Source organism: Lontra canadensis, unplaced genomic scaffold (assembly GCF_010015895.1).
Source record: "Lontra canadensis isolate GAN:19392208 unplaced genomic scaffold, GSC_riverotter_1.0 scaffold67, whole genome shotgun sequence".
NCBI lineage: Eukaryota > Metazoa > Chordata > Mammalia > Carnivora > Mustelidae > Lontra > Lontra canadensis.
The window spans coordinates 998,898-1,021,315 of record NW_022631061.1 but is presented as its reverse complement, the minus strand read 5'-3'; the positions used below and the strand labels follow the sequence as shown (position 1 = coordinate 1,021,315).

The window sequence follows — 22,418 nt, the reverse complement described above, 5'->3', positions numbered from 1 at the left end:
CGCGGCCAGCTTCCCACGGATCGGACTTTCCGCCCCCGGGGCTGGGCGGCGGAGCTCCTGCCCGGTCCCCCTTCCCTGCTTCGGGCGGCCCCCAAAGGCTGAGTAAGCCTGGAGGAGGGAGGGAGACTGCAAGGATTTCCTGAGCGCTAAGGGAAGGAGGAAGGGACCCGGGCAGAGGGCCGGGAGCAAGGACCCTGAACCTGCCCGGGCCGCCTCCGGACGGAGTAGCCAGCGCCTCCCCACGAGCGCTCGCGCTCGGTCCCGACGCGCGCTCTGCTCCCAACTACCCCCCACCCCCGGCGGCCCCCGCCCCTCTCGAGAGCCGTAGGGAATCAGGTCCCGGAGGAAGAGGGTAGGTGGGGAGGCGGATGAGGGGTGGGGGACCCCTTGACGTCACTGGAAGGAGGTGCCGGGGTAGGAAGTGGGCTGGGGAAAGTTTATAAATCGCCCCCGCCCTCGACTCCTCTTAATCGAGGTCCGCTGAAGGCTCGGAGCGCGTCGGGCGGACACTCCTCGCGGCTCTTCCCCGGCGGCGGCAGCGGCAGCGGCAGCGGCAGCGGCGGCTCGGAGCGGGCTCCGGGACTGGAGCGCAGCGGCCATAGGACACCGAGCTGCGAGGATTACCCGGGGAAGTGGTTGTCCCCCTGGTTGGAGCCGCGGAGAGGGGCGCTCGCGGCGGAGGGCCGGAGCGCGAGGAGGCAGATTCGGGCGGCTGTGGGTCTGTGGCCCGCGAGCGGCGCGGGGAGCGGGCAAGCAGGCCGCGTCGCGCTCACCATGGTCAGCTGCTGGGACACCGGGCTCCTGCTGTACGCGCTGCTTGGCGGTCTGCTGCTTACAGGTGAGGCGCGGTCGGGACCAGAGGCCCGCGCGGGGCCGGCATGGGGTGGCGGGTGGGCACACCCTTGAGTCTGGGGCCGGGTGCACGCGGGGAGGTGAAGCTGCAGCCCCGAGGAGCGAGCCTCGCTGGGAGCCTGGGACGCCAGTTGTCGTGGGCACGCCTGGGGCCGCAGCGCCCTTCTCTTCCGTTGGGCAGGCAGTGCAGGCGTCTCGGAGAGTCGCCGGCGGAGGTCCGCGGGCATCGGCGCCCCGAACGGCTGCCGGCGCCGCGCACGGGTCCGCCCTGGGGCTGCCCCTTTGCGGCTGCAGCGGCCGAGCCTCTTTGCCCAGCTGCCGAGTCGGCTTTCCCCTCCCGGGAGCTGGGAGCACCGCGCGCCCGGACCTGCCTGACCCCCACAGCCTGCTCCCCGGCGGCCTGGCGCGGGTCGGCAGGGCCCACGGGAGCCCGGAGCAGTGGCTTCTAGAACGCCCGCCACACTGCCTGGGGGCTGGGCTGAGGCCCGGGCGTTGGCGAGGTTGGGCACCGGCCACTCCGTCGTGCCTCCAGAGGGGAGGAGGAGAGCCCCCTCGGAAAGGGTCGCGTGCCTGCCGGTAGCCGACAGATCCCAGGAGAGGGCAAAAAGCTGGTGTCCTTCGACCCACTTCGGGTCCCCCGGCCCGATTGCCCCCAGGAACGTTTCAGCAGCTTCTGCTCCTCCCCGCCGCTTGCCGACCGCCGGGCAGAGCGCTCCGCGCTCAGCCACCCGGGTGGGGCCTCTGCGGCCGGTCCAGCCCAGGTCGCCGACCTGAGTGAACCTGGCCAGGGCAGTGGAGAACCCAAATACCGTTAAGTTTCGGAATTGCAGTCCTAGTCTTTAAATTCCCAGAGAAGAGAGAGGACGATTTGGACCAAAAGATGCAGTTTGAGGAAACGGCGAGGTCCGCCCCTTTGCCGGGAATTCGAGAAACGCGCGGCAGAACAGTCCGGGGCCCCTGAGGTTATATCGCCGTAGTGCCGAGGTTACCCCGCACCGGGGCGTCAAAGCCTGAGGGGACTTCGGGGCCCAGATTTGTCTTTTCTGCCCATTGGGGCTGAGTGGCCAAGCCCTCCGGTTCAGTCCCCATGGACGCGGAGAGCCGTATTTCTGGAGAAAAGGTAAAACAGGAAAGTACAGTAACATAAACAAGTTATTGTAGTAATTCCAGGGAAGGAAAAAGTCACTAGGGTTGAGCGAATTTTTAAAAATGCTTGTTAAACCCCCAAAGCAGTAACTGTTAAAAAACATTCTTTCTCAGTGGGAAGACTAATTAGATCCTCGGTTTCTGAAAACATATAATGGTTCCTATTAGGTTGGCGAAACCATTAAGCTGAAAGGTAGGCGAAGCCCTCATGTCTGGGAACTCGCTGTAAGTTGGGGAAGTCGGTAACATAGCTGTATTATATGAAATATTGCTTTTCATTTTCAAATTTTTTTTGTTTGTTTTGAAAAGTCAATTATATTGAAGTATAGTTGTTCAGAGCACTGAAGTAACTTCTGAAGCCCATTCACCTGTTCTGTAAAGGTAAATGTAGGTTAATTCCTGCAAATCCAATGAAGGGAAAAGTATATGTTTCACTGGCTTTTCTGCTTCACACAAATACATCTTTACTTTTGTTTCAAAAACGTGGTTGACCAATGAAGTATAGCTCTGTTGGTGATGAGGACCAATTTAGATCGGTGCAAGCTTTTCAGAAACCTGAGTAAGATTCTCTTGAGATTTCTTTTAGATTTTATTTCCCTTAAGTGAGGCAGAAACGTTGAGACTCTTGTTTGATTTTTTTAAAAATTGTGTATGTGTTATATTATAAGAAAGCAAGGCAAAACATGAGCAAGGTGAAAGCCTCCTTACCTGCTGGGTCAGGGACTGTTGTTATCAGTGGTCAGGGAGTGTAATTCTTGAAGCATGGCTTTGTAAACCACAGGCTTGTGGCTGGTTAACAGAGAACCCACAGAACAACAGTCAGCTGCCTACTTTGTAAATTGCATCAGGGCTTTCAGACTAAATGGAGGGTCTGTGAGGGGCTGCTTCTCCCGGAAGTGGTGTCCAGAAAGAGGCCAAGTTTCTGCTCTGTGGATTTATCAGGAGTCTGCTTACTTTCAGGTGCCTTTGAATATTTGTGAGTTATTAATATTTTGAGTGTATGTGTGAAGGTGTGTGCATGCATTGAGATATAAAATAACCAGAAGCTCAGTCAGACAAAACGATAATGCATTTCCCCCTAAAGATTACATTTACCTGCTTCCAAATATCCTAAGAAATGAAAAGATGACAGTAATTTGGGTATTTTCAAGTCCTCTGTATTGCGATCTTTCCCTCTAAAAGGAATACCTCCCTTACTCTGGCTCAAAAAGTCTCATTTTCTTACTTTTAAGGCACCATGTTCATAATTAAAGCCACAGGCCCCTTGTTTCTGTCCCCATCTTTTGTTTTTTTTTTTTTTTTTAAAGATTTTATTTATTTGATAGATCACAAGCAGGCAGAGAGAGAGGAGGAAGCAGGCTCCCTGCTGAGCAGAGAGCCCCGATGCGGTTAGGTTAGTCCGAGACCATGACCTGAGCTGAAGGCAGCGGCTTTACCCACTGAGCCACCCAGGCGCCCCACTTTTGGGGGTTTTTGAGCAGCTGATATATACAGCTAACTAACTGGAAATGTATGACTTCTGAATCTTGTGAGGGAAATCTACATTAATAATACGAAGTTGAAATGTGCATGAAAATAATACTCATTTCCAAATACAATGTAATAAATCTTTCATAGTAAAGCTAATTTTATATGGCAGTTTTTGTTGTTTTCTCGAAGGTTTACGAAACTACACTTTTTTGGTAGTGGTTTTCTGTATTGCATATTTGGACTATTAATTAGTTAGCACTTTTGGCAGTCCACATGGGGAGGTTCCCCCCTGTTGGATCCTGTTGCCATTGGGCTACAGATGGTCACCTGGTCTATTCCTTAATATTTTTACCTTATTTGTTTATTGTTATTTTAATTTTTTTCTTTCCCCATTGAAAATTCTATAACAGGTTCTCCAGTTTCTTCCCTGGGGAACTCTAAGTGGATTTTTCGTTTTCACTGTGAAAGTCAGAAGTTAGAATAGATACCTATTTCTAATGCCCCTTCCCAATTCTTTAAGACTCAGTGAATGGTTCCAAGGAGTAGGCTGAACACGGTGTGTCCCTTTTTCTCCTGCCCTTACACATTTGCATGTAAAATGGATGATAAGCCCCGTAATGCCAGAGCACCTGCTATCAATAATCACATTGCATTTTCTTTTTTATCCACCAGCTGATTAGCTAGCTCTTTAATGGTTGCAAGAGCTAAGTTGTTAGGTATCTGAACCAGTAGTAATCATAGGCCTTTTTCTTTTCTTTCTTTCTTTCTTTTTTTTTTTTTTTTTCTTTTTCCAAACAGAATCCTTAACTCTAGGAACTAAACTCTACTTCCTGACTCTGGTTACATTACCTCTTCTAAAAGGCCATCAGTCATTTTAAACTCAGAAGAATTTCTTGTTTGTTTGTTTAAGTTAATTCTCACATATTTGATTCAAAAATAACTTCATTTTAAAATTTCAGATTGCCACAGGGACGCTAAGCCTCTTATTTAAAATTGGACCTATTTTATAAGATCTTTTAGAAGCAACCAAATAATCACTTTGTTCTTACCATATGTATTGAGACATTCTAAATCTACTTTGAACATGTGTAATATAGCAGCTGCAAATATGTTGCCAAAAAGTGGGTTTTATATTGACCAAGGGAAAAAAAAATGCAGTGTCCTGGAGGAAGGTTAGCCAACCCATTTCAGGGTTGTGCCTGCTGTTTACCCTGGGTTTGGGAAGTTCTGCAAAGCAAGAACAAACTGAGATGTGTATGCGAGTGGGCATAAGGATGGAGAGAAAGTGAAAGAAGCTCTCTTGGCACTTGGGTGTTAAATGCAAAGCTTGCTGGCGTTGGGTTTTTGGTGCAGTTGCACAGTTGGGAGTTTATTGGATATCAAGTAAATACAACCTTTCAGAGTATTGGTCATTGTGGAGAGGAGAGGAGGGACTGTGAAACGACACCAGACCTAATTTTTTTTTAAACAAAAATATATTATGAGGAATGGTTAAAAGCATTAAAAGCATCTGTTGCATTGCTTTAAATAATTTAATAGAAGAGGATAGTCCCTTCCATTCCACTGGTCTTAGTACACTGGTGAGGCTTGTAAGGAATGACAAGATCTCTTGCCAAATGCTTTCCAGGATCATTGTTGATTCCTCACACACTTGGGTGCCTTGGAAATTGCATGCTGCTGATGACATTACTGGATTTTATACCAGATTGAGGGAGGGGAAGGAAATGGGAGGAATGGGGTAATTGAGGGAAGGATTGAGAGGAAAGCCTCCGGCTTAGCATCTGGGACTGCAGGGGGGTTTCATTAAGGAAATGGTTCCATTGAGTCTGCTGAAGATAGTGGACTAGATTTCCTGCATTGCTGCTGGGGCGGATGTGGGGGGATGTCAAGAATTCCTGGGGATTTCCCATCAGTCTCGGTAAGCTGGATGCCTGAGAGCCCTATCTGATTCTTGCTCCTTTCCTTGATTTTGAGCTCCTTGTGAGACCTGATCTTGTCTCTCAGACATACAGGTTGTGAGGGCTAGATCCAACATACTCATTTCAGAGATGAGAAAACCCACCCAGAATATTGTTCTCCCCAACCCCCACCACCTCCCAACAAGTTCAGTACCTGGTTGGTGGCAGACCCAGGCATAGAATCTGATGGTCCCAGTACAGATAATACTTTTTCTTCATTTCTGTCTTTCCTCCATCCCAAGCAGGGTAGAGATGTTCAGACATTTGCTGAAGGACATTATTACAGCGCTCATGTTTTTTTTAAAATGTCAGGATCTTTCTCAAATGTGGAATTTTCTTCTATTTTCTTATAGCCCACAAGGGCTTGAGATTAAGAATATCAAAATTACGGCTGCTTAGTAGTGCACTGACAGATTTGGTGAGCAGATTGGTTCTCCTGGTGACCCTTCTTTTGAACTGCTGTGGTTTAAATAGTTGTAGCCTACATGACTAGCCTCGTTTCTCACCACTTCCCCCCCACGCACCCTGTGACCCAGCTACGCAAGCCCTTCCCCAGTCAAAGAAATTACTCACCATTCTTAAGATGGGCCTTGTGCATTCATCACTCCGTGTTCATGCCCTTTTTCTTCAAGACCCTTTCCCTCTTTCTGCATTTCCTCCTCCCCTGCCTTCAAAAGCCTTTCAAAGCTCCGCAATCACCATCTCTTTGAGATCCTCCTAATAGCTGCAGACGGAATCTGTGGTTTCTTCCCATAGGTGCCCTCCTCTATAGAACCCTTATGCGTACCCCTTTCTAGTTGTTTTCACCTTGCATCGTTACTATTTCGTCCCCTTGCTCTCTGATCCCCGGCACCTAGGGCATATGCCCAGCACAGAGGCCCTCGGTAAGTGCTGGAATGAATCAGTGATGTCACCACACTACCATGTCCAGGAAGAAAGATCCCAGGGCCAGATACGAATTTATCCCATTATATTAATGTGCTCCCGTCTGTCCAGTTGGCCTCAGTTACAGCATATTCCTTAGAAGGCTTGCTCCCAAGAGATAATGTTGGTCTGCAATGATGACATTGTAGCAAGTGGCTAAGATGTAGATCAGCTAGGATCTTCAACCTCCGAGATCCCTCTCTCCTGTAATCCTCTTCTTTTTTGTCCTCATGCTTCACTGGGGACTCGAAGCCACCAAAGCTGGATTTCAGTCTGCACAGAAGTTCTGTCATAGCCTCTGTGGATGAGGTAGCGCTGCGGTTTTGCCCAGCAGCATATTATACAATTTTTTAGAAACAACAGTGCTCTCAGATTTTATGGTTTGCCTCACTCATCCTTTCGTAGACTCAAACCTGAGTCCATGGGTGCTGGGCAGTGATATAAACCCAATGACAGAGACCTGGCCACACTCAGGCCTGATGCTCCATTTCCATTAGGGCCATTTGCTATGGGACCAGGCTAGTCTGCTGGAGTTCCTCTTTCCATGAGATGGGCTCTTCTTGACCCTTCATGCAAGTTTGTTCCTGGCTGGACCACTCTACTAGGAAGGTGTGAGACCTGTTCTTCTAAAAAACCTGATTCCCATGACTGGGGATCCTGGTGGTCCCTGCCTTCCACCACCCCCACCCACACACTCTGAACATGCCCACAGAATTATCCAAAACAAGCTTCTCAGACTGTATTCCATGGTGCAGCAGCAGCAGCCCCCGGGAACTTAATCAGAGAACCTGTGTATTAATAGAGTCCACTGACATTCTTTGCACATTAAAAATGGAGAAGCACAGATTTTAGCAAAGGATTCTTAGCTCTGGTGTCAGGATCTAATTCCTTTTCATCTTCATCCTAAAAAAAGATGGCTAAGGGACTAGACCTGGGCCAGCCAGGAGCCTCTTCTGGCTCCCACATTATGTTTGTGCCCCGGTCTTCTCCTGGGAGACCTGTGTCCTTCTTGAAGATTCTTTTTATAAAATCTTAGATGTGGCTTGGACCTGTAATCCAAAGAAACAGGTGGTGGTCTTGAATGATACCACGGTTAACCAAATCATGGGTGGCAAGATCAAGTTCTTAGAAAATAACAGACTCGGTGGAAAAAAAAATAGTAAAAATGGAATTAAACAGATAGGTTTCAACCATAAGTAAAAGTATTATGAGGTATTTGCTTTCAGAACAAAATTAGTTGGTGACATTACGCAATGAAGGTAAGTGTCCTTCCCTGGAATCTTAGTGGTCAGGGAGGCATCGCTGTCCCATTGTGTCCTGCTACCCTGACAACAGGTTTTTTTGGGGCTTCTTACTGGCTTGAAATCCAGTGTGTTTGTATTCTTTCTTCCTTGTCTCCTTTCACAAATCTTGGCAAATGCCTTTGTCTTTTCACAGATTACCACAGTGCCTACAGGCACTTTTCCTCCGCCTGGTCTTCTAACCTATTTAACTGATGGAGTGTGAATGAATTTCCTTTCAAGCTGCAGACCCACCCATGTGGTCCCCACAAGCCAAGCTATAACAATGATCAGATGCTCGTGTTGAAAGGGGCCGAAGTGAGCCTTATTATATAAAGGAAAAGCCTTTGCTTTCGTTATATACAAATATGAAACCACTTAAACTCAAGGCCACCTTTAGCAAAACCCTGATTAGTAATTAATCTGCCAGTTGATTTCTGTGAAACCCTTTGCATTTGGCTAGGGTCATGGTCCCGAGTGTTGGTTCTACATTAGAATCATCTGGGGAGCTTTGAAATATCCCTTGCCCTGGCTGCACCTCTCATCAATTTAATCACCATCCCCTGAGTGGTAGCTAGTTATCGGTGATTTTTAAAGCTCCCAGGTGATTTCAGTGGGCGGCCCGGGGCTTAAGAACCTCATATTTTATCATCCATCCCAATCACCTGGAGAGCTTGCTGCACGACAGTCCTGGGCCCCACCCAGAGTTTCTGATGCGGTAGCCTGGGGTGGGGCCGAGAATTTGCATTTCGAACAGGTTCCCCTGGGTGGCTGGTGCGCCCAATTCAGAGACCACAGTGGGAGAGCCACTGCCCTAGGGGCTGGTTGGAGAGGCCTGGCCACCTGAGAGACCCATGTGCCAATCCATAAAAGGCTCCAAGTCATCACTAGACGTAGAACAAGGTAGAGAAGGCCTTTTACAAGAATTCTTGCCAGGAGGAGTATGTGTTAGTAGCATGACAAAAGGAATATTAGGATCAAATGCTTGGAGCATGCAACTAAGAGAGGGGCGAGATTGCCTTCCGAGGAAAACTCGATCCTCTTGGAAGTGGGGGTTGTGACTTAGGAGCCGGAACCAAATTGCAGGTCTAGACAACAGAGCTAATCGTAGCCTTCCTCTGCCTGACACCTCAGAGCACGCAGGCTTTCCTCCAGATAAACACTGGTAAATGTCTGCAGCGTCCTGTTGGAAGGTGCCGTGCCATTGACCTGTCCAGAGCGCCCACCTACCTCAGGCCTGCCTTGCTGCCCTCTGGGATCCCCAGCCTTGTGGGCCTCTGCCCCCGAAACTGAGCTGCTTGGCCTAGATTTCCTTTGCTGGGAATCGGTGTCCCCCGACTTGGGTGGCTGAATTCTTCCCGTTGGTTCTATTGACTTTCACGGCGCACCAGGGGTCTGTCCCCCTCAGTGAGAGGAGTCGCTGCTTGTCTGGAAAAAGAGCTGTTCTCCCCTCGTGCCGAACCATGTGCTGGAAACGTCCTTGTTGAACATCAACAATCCCAGCGGCGTCGCTGAGAGCATGTCAGGGTACCTATGGGGCCTTCGAGGCCGAAGGGCATATGTGCCATTTGTGCACTTGATGCTCAGATATGGAAGGAACAGATCTTTCACACACTCTCACCACTGAATCACCGTCTGGGGGGCTGAGTCATGGAGGCATTCGTCATCTGCTGCCATGAAATAGGTTGCCCCCAAACTAATGGCCTTCCACAATAAATCATTATGCCTGCCTGAGTCTGTGGGTAAGGAATTTGGGCGGGTCTCCTCTGGCTCCCTCATGCCGCTGTCCGTCAGCTGGTATTGCCCCTGGGACTTAGGTGCCAGCCATCCCCGGGTGTCTCTCCACACCCGGCGTTTGGCCACTCAGTTGTGTAGCTCAGACTTCTTAACTCAGAAGCAGGGGCGGTCCAGGAGGGTGACTGTGGAAGCCTCCAGGCCCTTGGATGCCTGGACTTGTCCACTCCCACGACACTATTCCTCCACATCTGATTGGTAAAAGCAGGTCCTAACCCAAAGTCAAGGGCTGTGGAAAAGGGCTTTTCTCTTGAAGGCAGTAGCTGCACGATATGGTGGCCGTGTTTTCCAGTCCGTCCCCCCACGCCCTACGCCCCCCACCCCGCCGACTGTCAGCACGGGTCGCTTTTTCTTTTCAGTCTAGCTCTTAAGCCGACACCTGGCCAAGAAAATAAAAGTGAACAATTCCTTGACCCTTCTAAACACTACCTGTGATTGAGACAGCTGGGACCCTGGAAGAGCTTCCATTTCATAAATCTTAAGTCATAAATCGGTCACGGTTAAGGTATCGTGTCTTGTCGGAGCTGCTGGCCTCTGATGGGTGCTGTGGTCCCAGCAAGGGAGCATAGCGGGCGCTCAGACTCTGAGGTGCGCAGGCCCGCAGCTTCGTTGTACTCGTATCAGAGGATCTTTGATGGAACACCTTCTGGAAGATGTGGGGAGGCTGTATGCTTTGAGGAAAGGAGAAAGGAGGACACCAACCCCCCCGAGGGTTGTCAGGCCCTTTGACTTACCTATAGGATTTGACTCAGTCCCGAGAGGTAGGTACAGTAGTACTCTCAAACATGAAGAAATCGAGGCTGACAGAAATGAACGATTTGCCCTCAGATCGCAGAAGTGGTAAGTAAAGCTGGAATTATTCCGGTCTGCTGTGCCTGACTCCCAGACCCCCTCCACCTGCCATGCCCTGCAGCCTAAATGAAAACGGGAGAAAGAAAAGAGTATCGAAAGGAATGTGCTGGTCTTCCCCTTCTTTCAAAACTCCCTCTCCTTGGAGTTTTGCCATCTCCCAAGAATGTGAGACGCCGCTGCTACTCCAGCCTGAATCGGCCTTGGGAAGTGCCACTGTTGTGTGTGGCAAACACCAGCGAAGTCTCCATCAAGATGGGATTGTGGGGTGCCTGGGTGGCTCAGTGGGTTAAACCCTCTGCCTTCGGCTCAGGTCATAGTCTCAGGGTCCTGGGATCGAGCCCCGGATCAGGCTCTCTGCTCAGCAGGGAGCCTGCTTCCTCCTCTCTCCCTGCCTGCCTCTCTGACTACTTGTAATCTCTATCAAATAAATAAATAAAATCTTAAAAAAAAAAAAAAAAAGATGGGATTGTGACCATGTGGGTTTTCTGATCCAGGACCTTCCAAAAAAATTCACATCCGAAAAGGATCCCCAATGTCAATAAGAATTTTTTTTTTTTAAAGATTTATTTATTTCAGAGAGAGAAAGCAGTGGGGAGAGGCTGAGAGAGAGGGAGAAAGAAACTCAAGCAGACTCTGCACTGAGTGGGGAGCCTGGCACAGGGCTTGATCTCATGACCTTGAGATCATGAGCTGAGCCAAAACCAAAAGTCAGGCACTTAACCGATGAAACCACCCAGGAGCGCCTTCTTGTATGTTTCTTAAGAATATGATTTTACGAGCGCCTAGGTGGCTCAGTGGGTTAAGCCTATGCTCTCGGCTCAGGTCATGATCTCAGGGTCCTGGGATCGAGCCCCTCATTGGGCACTCTGCTCAGGGGGGAACCTGCTTCCCCCTCTCTCTCTGCCTGTCTCTCTGCCTACTTGTGATCTCTGTCAAATAAATAAATAAAATCTTAAAAAATATATATTATTTTACATGGGTTTTCAAACTGCTGTGGCTGTATGTGGCTTCAAACTAATCAGACTCTGTAGAAGGACAGATGGGCCAAACCAGCACTTTGATTCTGGAAAAGTTCTCGTCAGAAAGGTCCTCTGAGAAAGCTGGGGCTGCCCTCTGTATATTGCTTTCAGGAATCAAATGTATACCTCTCTGTGGACGTTTTAGGTCTCAGAAACCCCAAAGACTTGGAGCTTTTTCTTAATGAGACTGGACTACAGCGAAGGATCCACACACACTGGGGGAGGGGGAGATGCATGCCCTGAGCCCTTCCTAAGCACAGGCTCTTCGTAATTATCCAATGTGCATACTTCCTAACTTTATTAGAAATAACTTTATAAGAAATAGCTTATGCAAAGTGTTTGAAACCCCGAGGCTCGGGGAAACTGAATGATTTACTGAGGATCACACACTTACAAGTGTCCAGCCCAGTGTTCAAACCAGGTCATTCTGATTCTGAAATGGTACTCTTTCTGCCAACGTGTACCCAACGTATCTAGAATGACAAAATCTAGGAATGAAGGAAAACCAAAGAGTTTGGCTTCTGGGATATAGAATTGATTGCTTTACGTCTGTGAGAAAAACACAACTGTCTGAGGGCATTCTCTTAGAGTTACTTTTCAGTATAGGATGGACACAGCACAAGTTTTCATTTCTTCTTTCTTTCTTTGTCTCTTTCTTCAAAGCAATTTTCAGATACACAGCAGGGTTAATTATAGTCTTGGTTTTGTACTGTTAGGTTTCCTGATGAATTACCTTGTTGATTGACAGTTCTTATAACACTGTCAAAAATGGAAGCATTTCTTTCTTTCTTTTTTTTTTTTTAAGATTTTATTTATTTATTTGACAGAGATCACAATTAGGCAGAGAGGCAGGCAGAGAGAGAGGGGGAAGCAGGCTCCTTGCTGAGCAGAGAGCCTGATGTGGGCCTTGATCCCAGGACCCTGAGATCATGACCTGAACTGAAGGCAGAGGGTTTAACCCACTGAGCCACCCAGGTGCCCCCAAAATGGAAGCATTTCTTTCAGGCCCTGTCATGCCTTGGCTCTCTCCTCCTCTGCTAGATCGTTCCTTTCAGATATTCAAACCTGCAAGAAGTCGAGGAAAGATGAAAAAGCGTTTTACTTCTTCCTTGATCAGGTACTTGGAGAGGGACAATTTTCCAGTCCACCAGAATATGGCTGTGTTCATCCAAATCTGCGAAAAACCCTGTCATGCCACCTTTTATCGTTTGTTCCAAGCCAACAGTGGAAAATGTGGTCCAATGGATATATACCTTGGATGGAAATTATAAGGACTAGTAATATATATACTGTTTGATTTTTTTATTATTGTTTCCTTTTTCTGAGTTGGCCTTAGAGCAACCAAAAGTAGATGTAAACACTTGGAAAGGCAGAGTTCTATTAGAGGAGATTACAAACAATTTGAGAAGGCAGTGTAAACTCTCGTTATGGCATTTCGCCTGTGATTAATGGTATTGTTTTCTTTTTGGAAAACACTGTTTAACTCTCCTTTCCACTTAATGTCTCCTGCTAGATCACATTTTTGTTCAATGTTCTTTGGAAATGTTTATAGCTTTGAAATCTTTTCCATAGGGAATTCTGCTGGAACTAGAGAAAAGGAAAAATTGCATGGGAATTGAGCAAATCCTATGGTCCCAGGATGGACCTTGTGTACCTATAACTTCTGGAGGGTTAGAGAGTATTTGACGCACATCCTTGATGTACAAATTGACAAATACTTTGCATAGGCTGTTGGCGGGGGTTCTATCGTACACTCTCCTATCCCGTTCCCTGTCCTCAAAACTGGTAAAGGAGAAATAGCTTATGCAAAGTGTTTGTCACACAGAGTCACCTGGAAGGCAAACAGGAAATTCAGGAACCTAACACAAATGCCTATTTTCAGGAATTTCTATCTCACCTTAGTCTGTCTCGACTGACATTGAACTTAGGAATTCTATATCTGGTTATCTCTTTTTAAGAGCAGTGAAATTCCAAAATGTTGAGGTAGAGTTGTTTTGGATGTAAAGCCCAGTCCAAGCAGATGAGAATAGGATTGCCTTTCTGGAATAACTCGCTCACCATTTTGGGATAGTGTTACGGACAAACTTGGGATGGGAAATTTTTTTTAAGAAATATATTTCCGTAGAATGTTTTGGAATGCTATACTTTCTGCCGTGATTTCATCAGGAAAATGCGTGGATCATAACAAATTTGATTCTCCTGTTGCCTTTTCATAATCAGTCATCATTCTAGGTTTATGTACGACTGTCTGTGGAATTCAGGCGTGTGCAGAAGACAATTTCTTTTTGAAGACTATTTTATTTTAGAACGTTTTAACATATTCACTTAAAAGGTGCTCAGTTATCATCAATTACCCCATTATATTTTATTTCAAGATATAAACACAGTTGTGTTTGTTGTGCTGTGTTTGTCATCGAGTACGTGTTTTAGTTTTGTAGACATTAACTGAATTTTACCGAAGTGAATCACTCAAGTTAGTGAAGAACTTATGACTCCCTCAGAAATATGTCTTTGAAAACAAGCTATACATAGCTATGAGGTGATCTCTGTTTGTTGACTTAGATAATCTTCTACATTTCTTCGTATTCACCTTATCTACTTCTAGATGACTCATGACCTAAGAGGCTGCTCAGGGCTGAGAGCCCTTCAAAAGGAAGTGCTTGTTTCTGATTCACCTTCCCAGCTCTGAATCCAGTACAGTAGCTGGTACACAGCAGTCACTCAGTAAATGCTGGTTGAGCTGACTGAAACTATATCCTAGCCATTCCTCCAGTTCTTAGAGGCCCTTGTAGGAATCATGGTTCCACATTGGTTCACTTTCTAAGAACCTACGTGGGAGTGTGGGTGAAGGAGGCTGGCAAAAATATGCCCGGGAGCAGGCAGTCAGTCTCCCAGCACATCTGTAATGTTCTGTTCCTTCCCTGCGGGCATCCTCTGATTCCAGTGACCCCTTTCTTGTCTTTGGCTGAACTGGCCATGTTCTCCTGAATTGAATCTAGACTTAGGATTCAAAATGAGGATGGAAGCTGTCCAGCCCTAGAGAAATGGTTCCCCAGAGGTCTTTTCCTTAGATGAGCCCTTCTGTTGGGAAATTCTTAGCTGGTCAAGGTTCCCAAACAGCACAGAAGACAGACCGTTGGTTATGAACCTGAATTACGCCAATTCAGCCTAAAGATATTAGGTGATGTTGCTGCCCCTGCTATTGTTTTTGCCATCTTGGATAAAGACATTTGGGTTGAAAACTATTTCCTCTTGGCTCTGCACCATCCCCAGGGTAAGCAAGGAAGATGAGAGGGTTGAGGAGGAGGGACAAGTTCAGTCCTGGCTAGTGTAATCAAGCAAATGAAAACTCATCATTTTCTTCTTTTCCTGTCATTGCTTCACTTCCATCCGAGGCTTCTTCCATGATTTCCAAAACACAGCATGACCTGGGCAGGTCTTTTTTTTTTTTTTTTTTAAGATTTTATTTATTTATTTGACAGACAGAGATCACAGGTAGGCAGAGAGGCAGGCAGAGAGAGGAAGTGAAGCAGGCTCCCTGCTGAGCAGAGAGCCCGATGCGGGGCTCGATCCCAGCACCCTGGGATTATGACCTGAGCCGAAGGCAGAGGCTTTAACCCACTGAGCCACCCAGGCGCCCCTGGGCAGGTCTTCTAGAGAATGTTCTTCTTTGGCTTTTATTCTAGTGGCAAGTAAAGTCAAATAAATCTCCCATTTTAAAAAAATATGCAAGCCGGGGCATTGCCTCTCAGCAAAGAGGTCAAGGAAAGCAGAGTCGTACGGGCAAGAGAGTCAAGGGTAGTTGGTAGAGGAAAAGAGTTGGCTAAAAGTAAAGATGAAGCTTTAGAGGGTTTGCAGGTTTGGAAGTCTTGGAAAGAGAAAGAAAAGAGAACCAAGTGTTTCCTTTACCCAGTACACCCTCATTGTCGGGTCTTCCCTTCAACATTATTCTTCTGTGAGAATGTCCTTCACTCTCTGGGCTGGGCCAGCTTCCCTACCTCTGGTGCTTTGCTGTGATAAGACATAAGGGTAATGTAATTTTATGTCTATATAGAAAGTAATTTGTAAGTAGGAAATTATTTATGTCTACGCTTACCTGTTGCTTTATCTGGCATCCAGCTTAAGTTACAAGCACTTTAAAGAATCTTGTGTGTCTTATCATTGTATCCTTCTCTTAATATATGGTGAAAATATTACATGGAGGAGTAAATGCTGAGGTTAAAGATCAGAGGAATCTACAAGGTGAGGAGTGAGAGAAAGGGGTCCTATTGGGAATGTAGTGGGGAAAAAACCCGGGTTGGCCAGCAGTAAAAGAGAGATAAGAAGGACAGATAAATGATGGGAACAAGTTCCCATATTCCTGGGATCATTGTTGGGAGTCCAATCCGTAACCCAGTGCCTCAGTCCCATTTCAGGGAGTTGGTGGCTTAACTTTATAGGGACAACTCCAGGACAAGGGACCTTCCTGCCTTTCTACAGAGTTCTTCCTTCTGGTTTTATATAACTTCTGCTTATTGATTTTGGGCTTGTCCTCCAGAGTCAGTGATCCATAAGTTATTTTAAAGCCTCTTAGGTTGATGGCCAACTGGTAGAAGAAAATGGTGTTCTGTTTTATTTTTTCTTCCATCAGAGGTGTGATATCTTGGATGATATCAGACCTGCTAAGTCTAGAAACAAAACTCTAGATTAGACTAAAGAGAGTGTATGGGTAAAAATGCCCTGAGAATTAATATTCTTCTGGTTTGGGGTATAAATGACTTTAAAGTCATTCATGGATATTTGAAGGAAGCCCTTGCTATCACATACTGAAGTGAGTGAAAACCGTTCAGTAAATTCTTTCTTTAAAAATTGAGATACTGAGTGCTGTGAAATGTGTAAGCCTGATAATTCACAGACCTGTACCCCTGGGGCAAATAATACATTATATGTTAATAAAAATAATTTTTTAGAATTGAGATATTGAGATACTTCAGCTGGAAGCATACTGTCTTTAGTGGATGACTTTCCCTTCCAGAATCCTGGCTTTCAACAAAATCTGTAGAACATTATTCCATTTGAGATAGGATTTTTTAACAGTTTGTGAAATTTTAGGAAGATTACAAATATTTACTGTGTAAATTAAGTGAGTCTTAAGAAAACATGAAAGTTAAAGGAAGCCAGATTTAAAAAGAACAGCTTGGGCAACATATCCCTCCATTGTCTAAGTGGGATTAGTCTCCAAAATATCCGTAATGAAAGCAATTGTATTTCAAATTGTTTAATTTAGAAGGAAACTGATTTTGACAACAGAAACACAATGGTCAGGAATAGTGTTTTAATGAGCCTTCGAAAGTATGCTAACATAGCTTTCAAAAACTCAATTCCCCTATGATGGATAACTTCATCGCACACACTTGGCCATTTAAATCTCAGAGGTCAGAGGGTTTGTATATATTATTGGTTACAAAGGCAGAGATCTCTCAACTTGCCTCTTAGGGAGGGAATTTATAAAGCACCTCCTTTATAGACCATTTAAAGCACTCCAAAAAAAAGTTCTCTGTGTAGTTTTAGCTTTCATAAACTGGATCAGCATGAGCCTACAATTTACGTGAGAACCTTATCACACTCTGCCTGCCAATCTTGTTTTATTTCTCCTGTTTTTATACGCAAAGCAAATGCTATTTGTCATTATTTGCAATAGATTACAAAGTTGAAGAATATGTGAAAAGAAGAGACCAAACACAGGTTACCTATGGAAACGTTTTTGGCTCTTCCTTGTTGGATAGCTAGTTAAGGGGTGCTCTTGCCTGCCTGCCTACTAGCTTGCTACCCTTATTTTTATTCCACGCACATTTTAAGACCTTATTTTGGATTCAGAATTAAAACCTCAGCACAGTGCACTTTTTGGTTACTTAATAGCATCACAGCGCACAACTCCATGTTATACTCATTCTTCAAAAAGAACTGTGTATGCGTCTACAGATTATTTGTGTGTTATAACATATAATAGGCAGTGGCTATACTACAATGTAAAAGTTCCACTTCCTGTCCTTCTGCTTTAACCATTCTATGGCAAGGTCCTATTGAATTGATAAAATGTTTCTCACACCTTCTCTGGTGTGAGAAGGATGTTTTCCTTCCTAATAGAACCCACCGGGACCGCAATGTAAGTAACAAGTGCATGAAATTTGGGTACCTGCTCCCATCATCTCCATAGATGCCTGGCCCTTTGGCAAAGAGCACCAATGAATACAGAGCATTTGATAAAATATTTGGTAGTAGACCAAACTGTAATCCTAATGTCAGGCAGAATGGGGAAAACTTTAGGTTTCAAATTGTGGGTTGCATACACATTGTCCTAGGCTTCCAGACTGATCACTGTTTGTTTGCATTTGTATAAAGGTTTTAACCATTAAAAAAATTTTTTTTAAATTGAGGTATAGTTGATATACAACATTATGTTAGTTTCAGGAATAGTTGTTTATTTGAAAATAACATGGAGGGTACCTTTGGCAGAACTAAAACTTGGCTTTCTAAACAAAAATGAGAGATGAGAAGGGTATGCTAAGGCACTTCAAGCATTTTATTAATGCTACTATCCTTCCTAATGCAGCTCTAGCCACATGCCTTCATGTCTGTAAGCTTTCTGTCACTGACCACAGTGCCTTGCTTTAGAGCCCTGTGATTCTAAAGATGGTGTACCAAGTGCTGAAAGATTAACAAAACAGTTACTTCCATTAAACCAAGTAATGTGTATTTAACCTTGCAAATAGCGCATGCGTTTTCATTGAAATGGCACCTTTCCTGAACCATCTCTTTCCACATATTCATAATGAACTGTGAATTCATTTAAATAATTTTATTTAGATTATTTATTTAATTTATTTTTATGAATAATTATAAATTACAAATAAATAATTATATACAAATATATAGAAATGATTTAAAATAATTATACATACATGAATTTAATTCATTAAACAAATAAATAAAATACATTTGAAATTGAATACATTGTGAACTTCAAGTGTTCACAGCCTGAAAATGAATACGTTGTGGCCGGAAATAACATGTAAATCAATAGAAGCAACAGCAGAACGCTGTGGGTGATGACGATCCCTTTTGTACGAGGTGGCATCAGGCCAAGTTGCGTACAGTCTTTGGAACAGTACCACTGTGTAGAACAGAGGCAGGTGGTGATCTGCTCCAGATGTAATGCTTTTCCTGCTACTGATAGAGAAGCACCACCTAACAGACGAAATCTTTATGCGTTTTTAGAGTGTGAACATTCTTCCGTTCCTCTCCCTTCACATCAGCAGATGATGGTCTACCAGACTTCTCCAGTACATACTTTCCGAGCCGTGTCTTGTGCCCTGTCAACCAGATCTTGACCCTTGCTCCAGGCAGCTCAGATAACTTTCATGACATTGTATGGTAAATTGAAATGACATGTTGTTAGACTGCTCTGTGGAGGTGGTTTCTGAACTCGTTCAATAAAAGAATAGCAGCGTGGGAGTAGAACATTTTGGTGGGGGGAGGTACCTCCTTGGTCAGCAGGAGATTTCTCACTGACCGACCTTAATTAACTCTGATGTCACATGAAAAGGAGCTGTGCACGGGTACAGGTCATTGGGAGGGTAGGCTCCTGATGGTAGCCCGGTGACAGGCCTGATGATAAATGAAGATGTCCTGTTACACCATGACCTCTGAGAGAATCCAGCGTCAAGGAAAGAGCTCAGAGAGGTACACTGGAGACACGCCCTTATAAACACTGATAGTAAGAACGTCGAGGTTATTAGAGTACTTCTTTCTTGGTAAACATCTTAAGCCACACAGAATTTTCTCTTTTAAGTAATTTATAAAGGAAAAATGAACAATGCCAATAACTCATGGATAGGGTGCAGACTGCCCAAGTTCTGACGATTTTAGACATCAGCCATGTCACTTGCAGATAGTGTAATGTCCTCTGTGCCTTGTACTGCAAAGCTATTTATGGATTTTGTTGACTGACAGTTAAATACAAATTGTAAGACAGCTCTAACACGCACTATAGCAGAATTATTCAAATGAACATATCTCTAGGGTGATGCCAACACTAACTGCTGAAATTAAACATTTAATGATTTCTTGTTTTTTGAACCTTGAATTCAAGAAACAAATTCTATGTAAATGACTATTTTAAATTTTCTAGTAAAGCGTGGAGATCAGATGCTCGACATTTCATTTGGGGATTACTTTGGCAAAAACTTTAAAGCAAAAAGCCAGTGACTTCTAGCTTGCTATTGCCAAGTACATGTCAATTTCCAAATCCCAGCCAAAAAGAGCTTTCCCTATGCCTAAAACAACGGAGAAAATTCAAACACCTCCCCCCAAACTTCTTTCCCTATTCTACCTGCTTCCCCTCACCCTTCAAACAAACTTGTTGATGTCTTCACAGACAGAAATCCAAATAGATAGGTGTGTCTATGTATTTAGGTTAACAGCCTTTTTTCTTTAAGGTTTTCCTGGACTCAATGCTAATTGTTTTGGGGGAAAAATTTTTTTTTGAAAACGAATATCATGCCTAATCGTGGGGTTCAAGTTCTGCAGCTACCATGCAAATCCCCGTGGCTTTCCTATCTTTGATGTGGTCTGTTGGTGGATGGAATATGAACCCTTCGGTCTTTCTCCATCATGCCACAAACGAGAGCAACATGCACGGTGTAATGCCCCCCCATCAGAGTGGGTGTTGTCAGCTTAGCTGGTGATGTGGTCATCATAGAAGACAGACATTCTAATAGTGCATTCAGTTACAATCTGCACTTCATATTAACTTATAAATACTGTAATAGAGGCACAACACAGAGGTTGAGACCAAGATCTAGCTTTTTACTAAGCACTAGAAGCACTGTAGGAATTAATAGCCCAAACCAAAATTGTGGTAGTTTCTAGAAATTTGGATCACCTGCAGTTGCAGGCTTAACCTTTCCCCCAGCCTTGCCACCAGCTAGAAAGATTCTCTAAAATTTAGTCTGTGAGACTTAAGCTTTTAATAGCCTATGTCTTGGGGAAAGAATACCTTCTTTTATTATGAATTATGTTTAATTAACCTCACACAACCTTGGTAAAGGCTCATGGTCTTAAAATCAAATTTTGGAAACATGATACTTGGGACTTTATACTTAGATAAAGAGGTCATTTATCATGTAGGATTATGTACTATTGAAAACATGGTATGCAGAAATCAAAGACAGATGCATCTCGCTTGAAATAAATCTAATATACAGAGCTTTGCATTAAAAAAAAATCGGAAATCAATTTTAATATAGGAGGAAACACCAATAGGTTTCTTCAGGGAGCTCTAACAACATAATTTTTATGTGACTCAATTTGTTAGAATTCAGTTTAAATAGTTAAAATTCAAAACAGGCCATTAGAAGTGACTTAAAATTAACATCAAATTAAATATAGAAGGTTGTAATTTGGGGAAACAAATGAGTTTTCTGCAATATGTTTGTGAAAGTTCTAATACATAGAAGAGTGATGTTACCGAGCATGGAGGAAAAATGATTTCTCTAAAATCAGTCTTCTAAAGCTTTAGGCTGGAAAAATAACTAGTATAAAATCTAATACCAATGGGGTCATATGTGGCAGCAAAGTGAAAAATAGTTCCATATTCTGTGTCTTCAACTTATTGCTGTGATTACTTAATCATTAAAAAAAAAAGTTTTATGGAGGTGGAGTTCATATACCATAAGACTCACCACTTTATTTTATTTTTTTAAAGATTTTATGTATTTATTGGAGGGGGAGCACAGGTAGGCAGAGGGAGGAGGAGAAGCAGGCTCCCCACTGAGCAGAGAGCCCAATACAGGACTTGATCCCAGGACCCTGGGATCATGACCCGAGCCAAAGACTGATGCTTAACTGACTGAGCCACCCAAGTGTCCCAAAACTCACCATTCTAAATTGCATAATTCGATGCTTTTTAACTGTATTTCAGAGCTGGGCAACTGTCACCACTATCTCATTTTAGAACATTTTCACCACCCCAGAAAGACACCCATACCCGCTATTAGTCACTCCCGATCCCCCACTGCTCCTGGCTCCCACGAATGTACTTTCTGTCTCTGTGAATTGCCTATACTAGACATTTCATACAAATGGAATCATTCAGTAAGTGGCCTTTTGTAATGGGCTGCTTTTACTTAGCATAGTGTTTTTGCTTTGGGTTCTTAAATAAGAGAAATTTATTTTCTCACGGTCTGGAAGTTGCAAGCCCAAATTTAAGGTGTTTGCAGGTTTTGTTTCTTCGGAGGCCTCTCTCCTTGGCTTGTAGACAGCTGCCTTCTCCCTCCATCTTCAAAGGCCTTTCCTCTGTGCACCAGCATATTTTCAAGAGTTTTCTAATTGTACCATGTATAAGTATTTCATTCCTTTGTATTGCCGAGTAATATTCCATTGTCCGGATAGGCTACATTTTGTTTATCTCTTTGTCATTGATAGACATTACGGTTGTTTCTACTTTTTGGCTGTTAAGAGTAATATTGCTGTAGGTACACATTTGTGCACCAGTTTTTATGTAGACATATGTTTTTAGTTCTCTTGGATAGATACCTAGATACCTAGGAGTAGAATCGCTGGGTTGTATGTTTAACCAGTGTTTAACCATTTGAATAAACACCATACTGTTTTTCAAAGTGATGGTACCATTTTATAATCTGACCAACACCATGTGAGCGCTCCAGTGTCCCCACATCTTCACCAACACTTGTTCTTGTCTGTCTTTTTTCATTTAATCGAACCTAGGACGTTTGAAGTGCTATCTTACTGTTGTTTTGATTTGCATTTTTCCTGCGTTTTTTCCAGCATCTGCTCATGTGCTTATTGGTGGCCATTTATAAATCTTCTTTGGAAGAAGGTCTATTCAGATCCTTTGTCTATTTTTTAAATTGGGTTATTTGTCCTTTTATTAGTCATAATTATTTCTTTGACGTGATTTCTAACTTACACATTGGTATCAAACACTGTAATCTCAGGATCATAGTATTTTTAGGCTGGACGGAATTCTAAAAATCTGAGACCATCCCCCATCCCCCGTGCCCCCATTGGCAGGTGGAGAATCTGAGGCTTAAGTGCATGCCCATGGCCACAGCAAAGCTAGT

General features: G+C 44.4%; 1 protein-coding gene across 2 annotated transcripts in view; it reads left to right on the top strand.

Annotated features, from left to right (window-relative positions):
• Positions 1-396: 396 nt before the first annotated feature.
• FLT1 (fms related receptor tyrosine kinase 1) overlaps positions 397-22,418 on the top strand; it is a 171,191-nt gene continuing 149,169 nt past the window's right edge. The window contains exon 1 of one of the 2 annotated variants that reach the window (XM_032879972.1): positions 397-838. In XM_032879972.1, coding sequence (XP_032735863.1) covers positions 775-838 — 64 coding nt within the window. In that variant the 5' untranslated portion in view covers positions 397-774. The remainder of the gene's footprint in view (positions 839-22,418) is intronic. The other variant, XM_032879973.1, reaches the window with a different exon arrangement.